The 13,161-nt window shown below is 44.1% G+C and overlaps 1 protein-coding gene and 1 non-coding gene across 2 annotated transcripts in view; both read right to left on the minus strand.

Annotated features, from left to right (window-relative positions):
- The window catches only part of DNAH10 (dynein axonemal heavy chain 10), a 140,356-nt gene that overhangs the window by 122,958 nt on the left and 4,237 nt on the right, over positions 1 to 13,161 (minus strand). The window contains exons 3-8 of the mRNA XM_007448657.1: positions 11,362 to 11,578; positions 9,678 to 9,835; positions 8,720 to 8,950; positions 5,275 to 5,465; positions 3,950 to 4,148; positions 194 to 388 (exon numbers count right to left, since the gene is read on the minus strand). Of these exons, the coding sequence (XP_007448719.1) occupies positions 194 to 388; positions 3,950 to 4,148; positions 5,275 to 5,465; positions 8,720 to 8,950; positions 9,678 to 9,835; positions 11,362 to 11,578 (1,191 nt within the window). The remainder of the gene's footprint in view (positions 1 to 193; positions 389 to 3,949; positions 4,149 to 5,274; positions 5,466 to 8,719; positions 8,951 to 9,677; positions 9,836 to 11,361; positions 11,579 to 13,161) is intronic.
- On the minus strand, positions 12,922 to 12,994 carry TRNAG-UCC (transfer RNA glycine (anticodon UCC)). Its single transcript has one exon. It is a non-coding gene; the product is annotated as a tRNA-Gly (tRNA).

Consider the following 13,161-nt stretch of genomic DNA (forward strand, 5'->3'; position numbering starts at 1 on the left):
GAGAAATGTTCGTTTTTACCTTATGCTTTTCTGCATTGTTTCCATTTTTCACCAAAAAGCAGGTATCCCTTTTTATGATTTAAAAAAAAAACAAAACCGAAAACCCTAAACATAGCTAAATAACCCAACAGATTTAACATGGAGAAAACGTGGTATCCACTTCCAAAAGCGAATCGAAGGATGTGTTACTTGCCAGGACTTCGATCTTGAAGTCGTCCATCACGTATTTCCAGTACTGGGAGCACTTGATGCTGAAGGGGTCAAAGGTCAGGCTTTCCATGGGGGTGACCAGGCTGTCCACCCTGCACAGCACATCATCGATGCGCTTGGGATCCCCAGTCACTGCTTTTAGCTCTGAACCAAATATGTTGTAGAATTCCTCCATGACCTGTCCGATCAAACAAAACACAAGGAGGTCACCACTTGGTTTTCTCATGCTTTTGCTCTAACGACCAGCGGGTTGCATATCTAGGTTTACCTGAGGGCAAGAATCTGGTCACACAGGTAGCCTCCTCCCTTTGGAGTACCAAAGCCTAATCCCTTTGGTACTATGCCCACTGCACAAAGGACCCGTTCCAGATGCCCTGACACAGCTTACAAAGTCTGCATGCTCAGGCCCCTACCTACTGCTTCCATGTCCTCCCATACTGCTCTCCCCCTGCCGCCTCGCAGCCACCCCGGGCCTCTTTCAGTCCCACGTTCCTTTCTGTCTCAGGGCCTTTGCACCTGCAGTGTGAAATGCCAGGTACCTACTACTCATTATTAAATATGCCTTCAACAAGTCCGACCCTTTAGAACAGGCCAGGCCCCTGTGCACACTTCCACAGCCCCCTCTAGTCTTCTTTCCTAGCACTCACCTCAGCTGTAGCTATGCATCTGTGCGATTATTGTCTACCATGTTTCTCTTCTACTGGACTGTAAGCTCCATGAGCCATAGACTACGTACAGACGGGGCTGGCTTCATAGGTGTGGGACCCGGGCAGGCGCACAGGGCCCCAGGCTCCAGAGGGTCCCGTGCTGGGTTTAAGGCTCTGCTGTTACCATCTTGAAATTCTCAATCATTTTATCTCTGAACTTGTGTTTTGTAAATGAAGTCTCGGGGGACAATCGGGCACATGTGTGAACAGAGGCAATAAGCAAAATCTGCGTGTGTGCTGTTCACAACACCCCACTGACACGCAGCATGTGAGCTCCCATGAGCAGAGAATCCCGGTGGAGCCACAATGCATGAGAGTTCAGGGAGACTCAGAGCGAGTACCAGTCAGCGTGTGGCAGCTACGGTGAGTAAAGGAGGACACCAACAGCTCAGAGAGGCCACCTTCTCCTTTCAAAACAGAGCTCGCTTCCAGCACAGAAAAAAAAGGCTAAGAAACATACCTGACCAAGGAACCCTACCTACCATATGGCTTCTCACCCCTGCACTTCACCGCATCGGCCAACTATTCATGCTGAAAACGACGACACAGAAGGAATGATGGAGATAGGAAAACCCACAACTCCTTTTCCTCTCAGCCTTCCTTCCCCATCAGTGAGCTGAAGCAGAGAACGCTGGTGGAACTACACACATCAAGAAGTGAAATGAAACCAGCCGAGTTAGTCATGCGAAGCGTTTACATCTGCACTTCAGAGCTGCGAAATAGGGACTTCCCTGGTGGCGCAGTGGTTAAGAATCCGCCTGCCAATGGGTTCGAGCCCTGGTCCAGGAAGATCCCACATGCCGCGGAGCAACTAAGCCCGTGTGCCACAACTACTGAGCCTGCGCTCTAGAGCCCGCGAGCCACAACTACTGAAGCCCACACGCCTAGAGCTCGTGCTCCGCAACAAAAGAAGCCACCGCAATGAGAAGCACGTGCACCACAACGAAGACACAACGCAGCCAAGCAGAAATAAATAAATAAATAAATTTATTTTTAAAAAAAGAAAGAGCTGCAAAATACAAACTGTGTCATTTCAGTGATTCCACAGACCAGACAAATGCCCTTCTCTTTGCATGTTAAGCTGACACTGCACAATATAAAGAAGAACCGTAAAATTCATGCAAATAATTTAAATGTTTAATTTTCTTTTACTTTCTTTTCTTTACTTTGCTACAGTCATAACAAACCAACAAACAAGGCCATGCCAAGGCGAGACATGTCAGAAGGAAAAGGTTTTATATTTTAAGACGTTTAACAGCATTTTTTCCTGCTTATTGAATAAGGAGTCAACATTTCTGTTTGCACTGGGCACTGCGGTCACACAGCCGGCCCTGGTCTTTGCTCATCATCATTTCTCTAGCAGCAAGGACAAGTGACTGGCACGTTGTGAGTGCTTGATAAATATTTAGAGAATAAATGAATGGATGGACCTTCATGAGACAAGGGCTGGCTAGTTCAACCCATCAGCCACTAAGCCTTGTGGACATTCATTCAAAAGACAGTGGGATCAGATCAACAGGAAGCACTGGCAGAGAGACGGGCAGTCATTGTGGCCATGGCAGGGATGGCATGGCTTCAGGGGAGAGAAGGTCTCAGACCACCTTTGAGGAATTCCAACACTTAATGGAAAGACAGAGGGGGAAGATTTTGCAAAAGACACTGAGAAGGCGTGGCCAGAGTCAAAAGAAAACCAAAACGGGGAAGCAACCTAAATGTCCATCGACAGAGGAATGGATAAAGAAGATGTGGGGGCTTCCCTGGTGGCGCAGCAGTTGAGAGTCCGCCTGCTGATGCAGGGGACACGGGTTCGCGCCCCAGTCCGGGAAGATCCCACATGCCACAGAGCGGCTGGGCCCATGAGCCATGGCCACTGAGCCTGCACGTCCGGAGCCTGTGCTCCGCAACGGGAGAGGCCACAACAGTGAGAGGCCCGCGTACTGCAAAAAAAAAAAAAAAAAAAGAAGATGTGGTACATATATATACAATGGAATACTACTCAGCCCTAAAAAAGAATGAAATTTTGCCATTTGCAGCCACATGGATGGACTTGGAGGGTATTCTGCTAAATGAAATCAGCCAGAGAAAGACAAATACTACATGATAATCATTTACATGTGGAACCTAAAAAATACAACAAACTAGTGACTATATAACAAAAAAGAAACAGACTCACAGAGAACAAACTAGCTGTTACTAGAGGTGGGGAGTAAGAGGTACAAACTGTTAGGTTTAAAGTAAGCTACAAGGGGCTTCCCTGGTGGTGCAGTGGTTGAGAGTCCGCCTGCCGATGCAGGGGACACGGGTTCGTGCCCCGGTCCGGGAGGATCCCACATGCCGTGGAGCAGCTGGGCCCGTGAGCCGTGTCTGCTGAGCCTGCGCGTCCGGAGCCTGTGCTCCGCCACGGGAGAGGCCACAACAGTGAGAGGCCCACGTACCACAAAACAAATAAAAATAAAAAAAATAAGCTACAAGGATATACTGTACAACGTGGGGAATATAGCCAATATTTCATAATTATAAATGGAGTATAACCTTTTAAAACCGTGAATCACTATACTGTATGCCTGTTACTTATACAACATTGTACATCAACTATATTTCAATTTTTTTTTAAATTAAAAGATAAAGAAAACCAAGGGAATTCCCTGGCAGTCCAGGGGTTAGGACTCTGCACTTTCACTGCTGTGAGCCCGGATTCAATCCCTTGTCAGGGAACTAAGATCCCGCAAGCCTCGCAGTGCAGCCAAAAAAGAAAAGAAAAGGAAAGGAAAGGAAACCAAAAGCAGGGGGAGAAAGAGGGCTGTCACAAAACTCAAGGGAGAGCTGCAAAGGTCAGGTGTGCTCTCAGACATTACGGTACATTCTGTCTGCTCTGCAGGCTTTTCTCCCGGCCAGACCCTCTCTGCCTCCCACCTGACACAGAGAGGCCCACTGTCAAAAAGCCAAACTGCCTTCCATCGGGCAAATCCCAGCTCTAACCACCTTTGCATGCACTGAAGAGAACGCCACCACCAAGCACCCGCCCCCCGCACCTGCAGGACGTCGTAGAGATCCTGGCAGATGGTGGCCATGTAATCTGTTCTCTCGAACAGCCGTTTCCGATCAAACTCCCACCGAGCTTCTCTCCCTGAAGCCTCAATCTTGGCCCGGATGTCGAAATAGGCCTTTTTCCACATGTTGAGGGTGTTTCTGGCCTCCAAGGTTTTGTGTTGCGCACTCGCTCGGTTTTCTCTGGGAAGCAAAGAGATGCTATGATGGGCAGGAGGGTCTGAGCCGTAGGGGATCTGAGCCATGCTCCCCGCTCCCCGGGGGAAGCAGGCTTCTAAGGGGACAATTCTAAGCAAGGAGCAGAGCCCCTCTGATGTCATGGTCTCACTGCAGAAACCTTCCCGGGTGAGCTGCTGTTCTGATGAAACTGGTAGGGATGTGATTGGTGGGGTTGCGGGCAGGATTCCAAGCCGCGGCCCAGGCTGACCTTTGATGCAGCTGCCCCAAACTGCAATGTGCAAAGCCTGATAAGCTTTCTGTTTGAGCTGGAAGGGGAGCAGGTGGCCTTGGGCCCTAAGCCAGAAGCAACAGCGGAGTAAAATGATAATGCTGAGATTTTGGTACCTATTTCACTTATATAGATTGTTTTTCAAGAAAGTTAAAAAAAAAAAAAAAAAAGGAATTCCCTGGTGGTCCAGTGGTTAGGACTCCATGCTTCCACTGTAGGGGGCACAGGTTCGTTCGCTGGTTGAGGAACTAAGATCCTGCATGTCGAGCAGCCCGGCCAGAAAAAGAAAAGAAAGCAAAAAAATGATCTGTGCCTCCTTCCACATTTGATCCTCAGAGGCTGTTCCACCTGAGGGGGCCTGGGGTCCAGGAGCGAGGTTCCCTTGGACGATCTGCCTCGGTCTCTCCAAGGATAACCAAGGAAGATGGTCCTGAGTAATAAACACCATGGAGTATGATTTGGCCATAAAAAGGAATGAAACACCGATGCAAACTACACCATGAATGAACCTTGAAAACATGATGCTGAGGGGGAGGGGCCAGTCATAAAAGACCACATGTTGTACGATTCCATGTGCATGAATGTTCAGAAGAGGCGAATCCACAGAGACAGACAGTAGATCAGTGGCTGCCCAGGGCTGGGGGGCTGGGGAGGGTGGGAGTGAGGCTAAAGGGGACAAGATTTCTTTCTGGGATGAAGAAAATATTCTAAAATCGTTGATGGCTATGGATGCACATCTCTGTGAATATACTAAAAGCATTAAATTGTACTTTTTAAACAGCTGACTTGTATGGTGTGTGAATTATGTTTCGACAAAGTTGTTTAAGATCTTAAGAAAAACACAGTGCCTTTACTTCTTACCTGAACAAAGTCCGAAGATTCACCACTTTGCAGACTCTCTCCGCGATTTCCCAGGCAACGCGCTCCATGAGCGGAATCATCCTCTCGTCTTTATTGTAGTGTCGGGAGATGATCCACACCATCCTCAGGGCACTCATCATGGGGGGGATTGTTTCCAAGACAACGTGAAAGTTAGATCCATGCGTTATGTTCTAACCGGAGAGGCACATGTAAAAGAGAGAGCAAAGCAAGCCACCTTCGTCTTGGGGCCAACAGTGTAAGAAAGCAAGTAGTGTGCAGGAAATTTCCCTCTTCTTTTTTCTTTTCTTTTTTTTTTTTGTATTTAAAAGGTATTTTAATTAAACGTAAGTGTATTTCTGGATTTTGGTACTTTCAGGAGAAAATGGGCTTCTGTTTAACGTCTCTCAACTTAAAAAAAATTTTTTTTGCATCCTTTTTCATATTCTTTTCCATTCTGGTTTATCACAGCATATTGAATATCGTTCCCTGTGCTATACAGTAGGACCTTGTTGTTCATCCATTCTGTATATACACAGTTTGCATCTGCTAATCCCAAACTCCCACTCTTACCCTCTCCCCCTTGGCAACCACCAGTCTGTTCTCTATGTCCCTGATTTTGTTTCTGTTTCAGAGATAAATTCATTTGTGTCATATTTTAGATTCCACATATAAGTGATCTCACGTGGCATTTGTCTTTCTCTTTCTGATTTACTTCACTTAGTATGATAATCTCTAGTTGCATCCATGTTGCTGCAAACAGCATTATTTCATTCCTTTTTATGGCTGAGTAGGACTCCATTGTGTATATGTGCCACATTTTCTTTAGCCATTCATCTGTCGATGGACACTTTGGTTGTTTCCATGTCTTGGCTGTTGTGAATGGTGCTGCTATGAACACAGGGGTGCATGTATCTTTTTGAATTATAGTTTTGTCTGGATATATGCCCAGGAGTGGGACTGCTGGATCATATGGTAGCTCTATTTTTAGTTTTCTGAGGAACCTCCATACTGTTTTCCACAGTGGCTGCACCAACTTACATTCCCCTCAACAGTGTAGGACATTCTTCTTAATTTTAAAAAAGTCCTCATTATGGGAGAAAATGTTTAACAAACAAAAGAAGTTTGAAATAGGTCTGTAGGTGCTGACATGGAAAGATAAGATTTACAATTAAAGTTAATAAAGCAATTTGCAGACATGTATATGAAGTATGGAGTGTATATACATATTATATACATATATAATTATACTATATTTAGTGGCAAGAGTGCCACTGAATGAATCAAAGCTGGCATTCTAGAGGTGACCTAGAGGTGCCTGTGTTTTCCAGGGTATGTGTCCCCCAGCAGGAAGGGAGATGATTTTGACAGCACTCAAAACTTTTAAAAAATATAGAGACTTCTCTGGTGGCTCAGTGGTTAGGAATCCGCCTGCCAATGCAGGGGACGCGGGTTCAATCCCTGGTCCGGGAAGATCCCACATGCCTCGGAGCAACTGGGCCTGTGCGCCACAACTACTGAGCCCGCGTGCCACAACTACTGAAGCCCGCACGCCTAGAGCCCATGCTCCGCAAGAAGAGAAGCCACCGTAATGAGAGGCAGAGGCCTGTGCACTGCAGCAAAGAGTAGCCCCCGCTCACCGCAACTAGAGAAGACCCAATGCAGCCAAAAATAAAATTATTAATTAATTTTTTAAAAAAAATTTTAAAATACCGCAAACCATATCAAAAGTCAAATGACACAAGAAAAAAATTTTTAAATAGATAAATATATATATATACTTATTTTACTGCATATTGGAAACGACTGGTATATCAAACCCATGACTGCACAGGTATGATTGTTTGAGGCTAAATTACACACACACACACGTACAGACTTAAAGTCAACTTAAAGAGGGACTTCCCTGGTGGTCCAGTGGGTGAGAGTCCAGGCTCCCAATGCAGGCGGCCCGGGTTCGATCCCTGGTCGAGGAACTAGATCCCACATGCATGCCACAACTAAGAGTTCTCATGCCACAGCTAAGACCTGGCACAGCAAAAATAAGTAAATAAATAAAATACATATTTTTAAAAAGTCAACTTACAGAAAAGTAAGTTTCAGATGCACAAAGGGATGGCAAAAATTACAAAAGTGATGCATGAGTGATGTAAGCTTGACTTTCACTGATCTCTGCAAGCCACTCATTTTGCAGAGACGATAAATAAATCTCAGAGAAGGAAATGATGTTGCCACTAACATCAACTCCATGGCAGATTCCACTTGGACCTCAAGCCCTCAGATTTGATCACTTGTGGTATCACTTATACAGGACCACACAGATCCTTATCCGTGGACCACTCATACAGCTGTTGGACAGTTGCTTCCCCGATACTACTCTTGACGTGCTAAGTGCTTTGCAGTCATAAGTTCATTTGAGCCTTCCAGCAACCATCTGAGGTAGGTTCTCTCATGATCCCAGTTTTCCAGAGAAAGAAACAGGCTCAGAGAGGTCACGTGCGCAGATGTGGGCTACTCGGGACCTGGGCCTGTACCTATACAGCGCTTCACCGCACACATATTAACCCCTCAGCAAAACAAACAGGACTTTTACTGGTCTCTATTGGGACAAGAGTAACGACTCCTGGCCTTGGAATACGGTAGTGTGCATGATAAATCAGAGGGGAGAGGAACCCCGAAAAAGGAAATTACACTTGTGCCCTGCTGGTGGGAATGTAAAATGGTGCAGTCACTGAGGAAAAGAGCTAAACATCACATCTTCATAGACGGTTAAACACAGAATTATCAGACAGTTAAACAGAGAATTACCAGATGTCCCAGCAATTCTACTCTTGGGTATATGCCCAAACGAATTGAAAGCACAGACTCAAACAAATATCTGTATACCCATATTCACAGCAGCATTATTCACAATAGCCAAAAGGTGGAAATAACCCAAATGTCCACCAACAGAAGAATGGACAAACAAAATGTGGTGTATACATACAACGGAATGTTACTGAGCCCTAAAAAGCAATAAGATTCTGACATATAACTACAGCATGGATGAATCTTGAAAACATTACGTTGAGTGAAATAAACCAGACACAGAAGGGCACAGGTGGTATGATTCCATTTCTATGAAAAATACCTAGAACAGGCAAATTCAGAGAGACAGAAATTAGAAAAGAGGTTACCAAGGGCTGGCGGAAGTCGGAGTTGTTTAAAGGGATGCTGAGTTTATGTTGGGGATGGTGAAAAAGTTCTGCACATAGAGAGTGATGAGGGGTACCCAGCAATGGGTATGTATTTAATGCTACTGAACTCTTACAAGTGGCTGAATAATAAATATCACGTTATATATATTTTACTACAATTTTTTAAATGCTGAACAAACAAAAGGAAGTTAAATCCGTGTGAAATCTAGTTTACAGAGCTGACTTTCCAAAGTGCAGTGCACCCGGCATACTTTGAAATGACGTTCCACTGTGGAAAGAAACCGCACATTGTCTGAGGCCTCCATGTGGAACTTGAACAATTCAGTTAAGACAGGCTGCAGGTTGGCCACAAGCATAGAATTGGATTCCTTGATCACATCCAAGACTTTTCTGACTACTGGAAGCTTTGTTTGTTCATGGAGTGCACTTAGGGTGGCATTTCTTTCTCGCCAGAATTCAATTTCAGCCAGAGGACCATTACCCTGAGAGATGACAGGAGCACACAAACAGCATCATCATTAGTGGGGAGTCCACACCTGCGGTTGTTCCTCCAGCATCCATGCCTCTCTTCCCAAACGCTCTAGTTAGGGGCTAATCCGTACAAGGACTTCGGGGGTGGGCACTTGACCTAGGATGATCCAATCAGAGTGAATCTCAGGACTCCCGTCAGGAATGGTAGACACACTCCGTATTTCTCTGGACAAGGTGGTATGTGGATGTGGGGTCAGAAACTATTACCAGTTGCCACCATGAAGGAAACCAGCCTGAGGAGGAAGCCCCCTCAGAGAGGAGTTTGGAACCAAGAAATTAACAGAGCAACACAGCTAGAGTGCCAGAGTCTTGATCAAACCATATCTGAATCCAGAACTGCCTCTAGACTTTTCAGTTATGTGAGCCAACAAATCCTCTTTCTTATTTAAGCCAGCTGAGTGGGGTTTCCTGGTTGGTTTGTTTTTTTTACTTTTAGCCCAAACATCCTGACCCATACACAGTATTATCTTTATCAATAACAGAGAGTCATCTATTAGCACACTAACCTCAGAAAGCCCAAGAATGACATCTTGGGTATGTTTACTTCGATATTTTTAAGGAGGTCACAAAACAGTAAGAAAAGAGGCTAGATCGCTCAGATCCGCAGACTCCTGGCTCGTTCTCGGGACGGCAAGCATGAACTGGATCAGGGATCTTCAAAAGCATTGCACACATTACCTGAGGCGTCTTTTTTATCTGGTCCTCAAGAGCTACTGATATCTGATTCAACCAGTTTATCACGCACTGCTCCAAACTTTCCACGGTTTCTGGGTCAGCTGCCAGGTCAGACACCTCTCCCTCTACACTGATGCCTGGCATTTCTAACTTGATCTCACCTAGTAGAATAAAAATGGTCAGTCAGCCACTAGTTTGGGGAAAATGATTACAGACAATGATGCTCAAGTTAATCAGCTGGCTCGTCTCTCCAGACATCAGTATATGGCCTGGTACTTCCCTGTCCTAATATTTCTATATCTCATTCTCTTTCATTAGAATGTAACTAAAACACTTTAGATAATTAGATCACTGCTCCAGTGTTAAGCTCGAGCAAAATGATTTAGCTATTTAAGATGGTCCTGAGTTTACAACCTAAGTGATGTCAATTTAAAAATTGAACAAACAGGGACTTCCCTGGTGGTCCAGTGGGTAAGAATCCACCCTCCAATGCAGGTTTGATCCCTGGTCGGGGAACTAAGATCCCACATGCCATGGGGCAACTAAGCCCACGTGCCGCAACTACTGAGCCTGCACCCTATACAGCCCGTGCGCCACAACTAGAGAGCCCACACGCCACAACGAAAGATCCCATGTGCCACGATGGAGATCCTGCATGTTGCAACTAAGACCAAATGCAGCCAAATAAAATAAAATTAAATTAAATTAAAAATTGAACAAACAACCAGAGCTGAACAGATATTCGAGAAAGCCTCCAGCATGAAACAGACAGTCCAAGAATAAATCAGAAACAATGACTTCTGAGGAAACTGAGAGAATGTAAAGAACAAACAAAAAAAAAGTTTTAATCCCAACTATTAGTCTCAGAGATTTGAGACAACATGGCATCCAGCAAACTAGAACAGAAGTTTGGAATGTATGGAAAAGGTACAATCACAGAATAAGAGGTCTTAAAAATTAAAAAGATGATAGCTGATGTGAAAAGTCTAATCAAAATTTGTAAAGGTAAAAGTTGAGGAACTCCTCAGGAAAGTAGAATACACAGACAGAGATGGAAAATGCAAGTGAAAAGATAGGAAACAGAATCAACAGCACATATCCAACAGGAATATTAACAAGAGAAAACAAAGACAAATAGTGGAGGAAATTATCAAGAGAATTTTTCATACTGAAAGGCTAGGTCTTCAGACTGAAAATACAGAATGCTTAGCAAACTGAATCTCATAGAGTACTTAGCAAAATGAATGGAAAAAGAACCACCAAAGGTCCATCATTCTCCCTGCCCGAAATGCCCTTGCTCCCCAACTCCACCTACCAATGCCTTGCTCATCCTTTCAGATGAGGTCAAATGCTGCCTCCTTCAGGAAGTCCTCTTTGATTCCCCCACCACTTCTCCAATATGGTCTCACTCTTCCAAGCCCTAAAGACCCTAATATCTCTCTCAAGCTCCTTATTCTGCCATAGTTCTTTGGGCACCGGATTATAAGATCCTTGAGGACAAGGATTCGTCATTCTTCATTCCTCTTTGTGTTTCTTACAATGTCCAACTTGGTGTCTTTCATATCACGAGCAGGTAAACAAGAACGATCATAAATTAAAACAATAAAAAAAAACCTCCTGAACTCTAAAATTCTTCTTAAAGTAAACACATCCTGCTTAACTAAGGAGGAGAAAAATAAAGCCTTACCTTCAAGTTGCTGCATTGTTCTTTGAATATTACTTGCAAATTTCTGGATGTTCATTAAAAATTCATCCCGTATTAATTGAATGCTGTGATATTCTACTGCTTCCCCGGGCATGCTAGGTAGGTCTATGTCGTACTCAAAGGAGTCCAAGACTTCTCCAGATGTGAATCCCAGGCTCGCATCCTTGTGCTGACTGAAGGACAAGGCTGGCAAGAAAACCTGAAAAGCCAAGCTTAAGAATCAAATCATTTGTACCATTTTTTCAGATTCCACGTATAAGCGATATCATATGGTATTTGTCTTTCTCTGTCTGACTTACTTCACTCAGAATGACAATTCCTCGGTCCATCCATGTTGCTGCAAATGGCATTATTTCGTTCTTTTTTATGGCTGAGTACAAATGAACTTATTTACAAAACAGAAATAGAGTCAATGATGTAGAAAACCAACTTATGGTTATCAGGGGAGAAAGCAGAGGGAGGAGGGATAAACTGGGAGATTGGGATTGACATATACACACTATATAAAATAGATAACTAATAAGGACCTACTGTATAGCACAGGGAGGAACTCTTCTCAATACTCTGTAATGACCTATATGAGAAAAGAATCTAAAGGAGTAGATACATGTATATGTATAACCGAGTCACTGTGCCGTACAGCAGACTAACGCAACATTGTAAATCAACTATACTCTAATAAAAAATTTTTTCAAAAGAAGCAAATCACACATCATATTCAACAATTCATGCACTTAAGTTGCCTCTGGCTTTGAATACGCTATAATAGAAAGTAACCATACAGTGACAAAGTGAACTACTCCAGCCCAGAGCACAGATCTAAAGAAAGAGAAATTATATTTGACTGAGAATGGCCCAAGGGTAAAGAGTTTGAAGCAAGCCTGAGGTGACTGCCCAGAAGATAATACTGTATCTCTTTAGCTGCCGCCAGCCACAGGGCAGCTGAGTTAGAAACTATGGCACAGGGAAGCGAGAACTGTGTGTTAACCCATCAGCTAAGCTCCAAGTTTGTGTGAAGGTTAAAATAAAGAAGATACTGAGCACGCGGTCTTCGGGAAATTCAGTTGACAGAAGCATGAATTTATGAAATCACTTGAATACAATTACATAACTTACCCTCACATAGAAAGTGATGTACAAATGCCCACAGGTTGGTTGGCTTCTTTGTTTGTTTGGTGGGTTGGTTGATTGGGTTGGGTTTTGATTTTTAGTTTTGCCCGTTTTTCTTAAACTTTGATGCGTCTTTTAAGACCCTTTTAATCTACGTGCACTTCCAATTTATTGAAGAACCCAGAATGTTTTGAGTCTCCCAGCCTGGATTTTGCTGACTGCACACTCATGGTAGAACTCAACAAGCTCCTCTTGTCTTTTCCTGCAAATTGGCAGCTGGGTCCAGAGACTGGCTCAGAATCCCTTTGCCAAGACTATTAGTGTTTCTTCTATCAGGAGACAAATAATGTTTGGTTTTTCTCTCTTTGGGGGGGGTTGTTTTTTGGTTTGGGGGGGTTTTTTGGCCACCCAATGAGGCATGCAGGATCTTAGTTCCCCAACCAGGGATCGAACCTGTGCCCCCTGCAGTGGAAGTGCAGAGTCCTAACCACCGGACCACCAAGGAAGTCCTCTCTCTTCCTTTTTTTCTTTTTTTTTGATTTTAGCATCTATTGATGTTCAATACCTAGATCCTTCAACACACTGAGAGCTGCACTACTGAAATAGTCTCATTCTAAACTTTCTTTTTTTAATAGCTGAAATGCTTTTATAAAGAGACTCTTATCTACTATT

The sequence above is a fragment of the Lipotes vexillifer genome, unplaced genomic scaffold, assembly GCF_000442215.2.
Source record: "Lipotes vexillifer unplaced genomic scaffold, Lipotes_vexillifer_v1.1 scaffold21, whole genome shotgun sequence".
In the NCBI taxonomy this organism is placed as follows: Eukaryota; Metazoa; Chordata; class Mammalia; order Artiodactyla; family Lipotidae; genus Lipotes; species Lipotes vexillifer.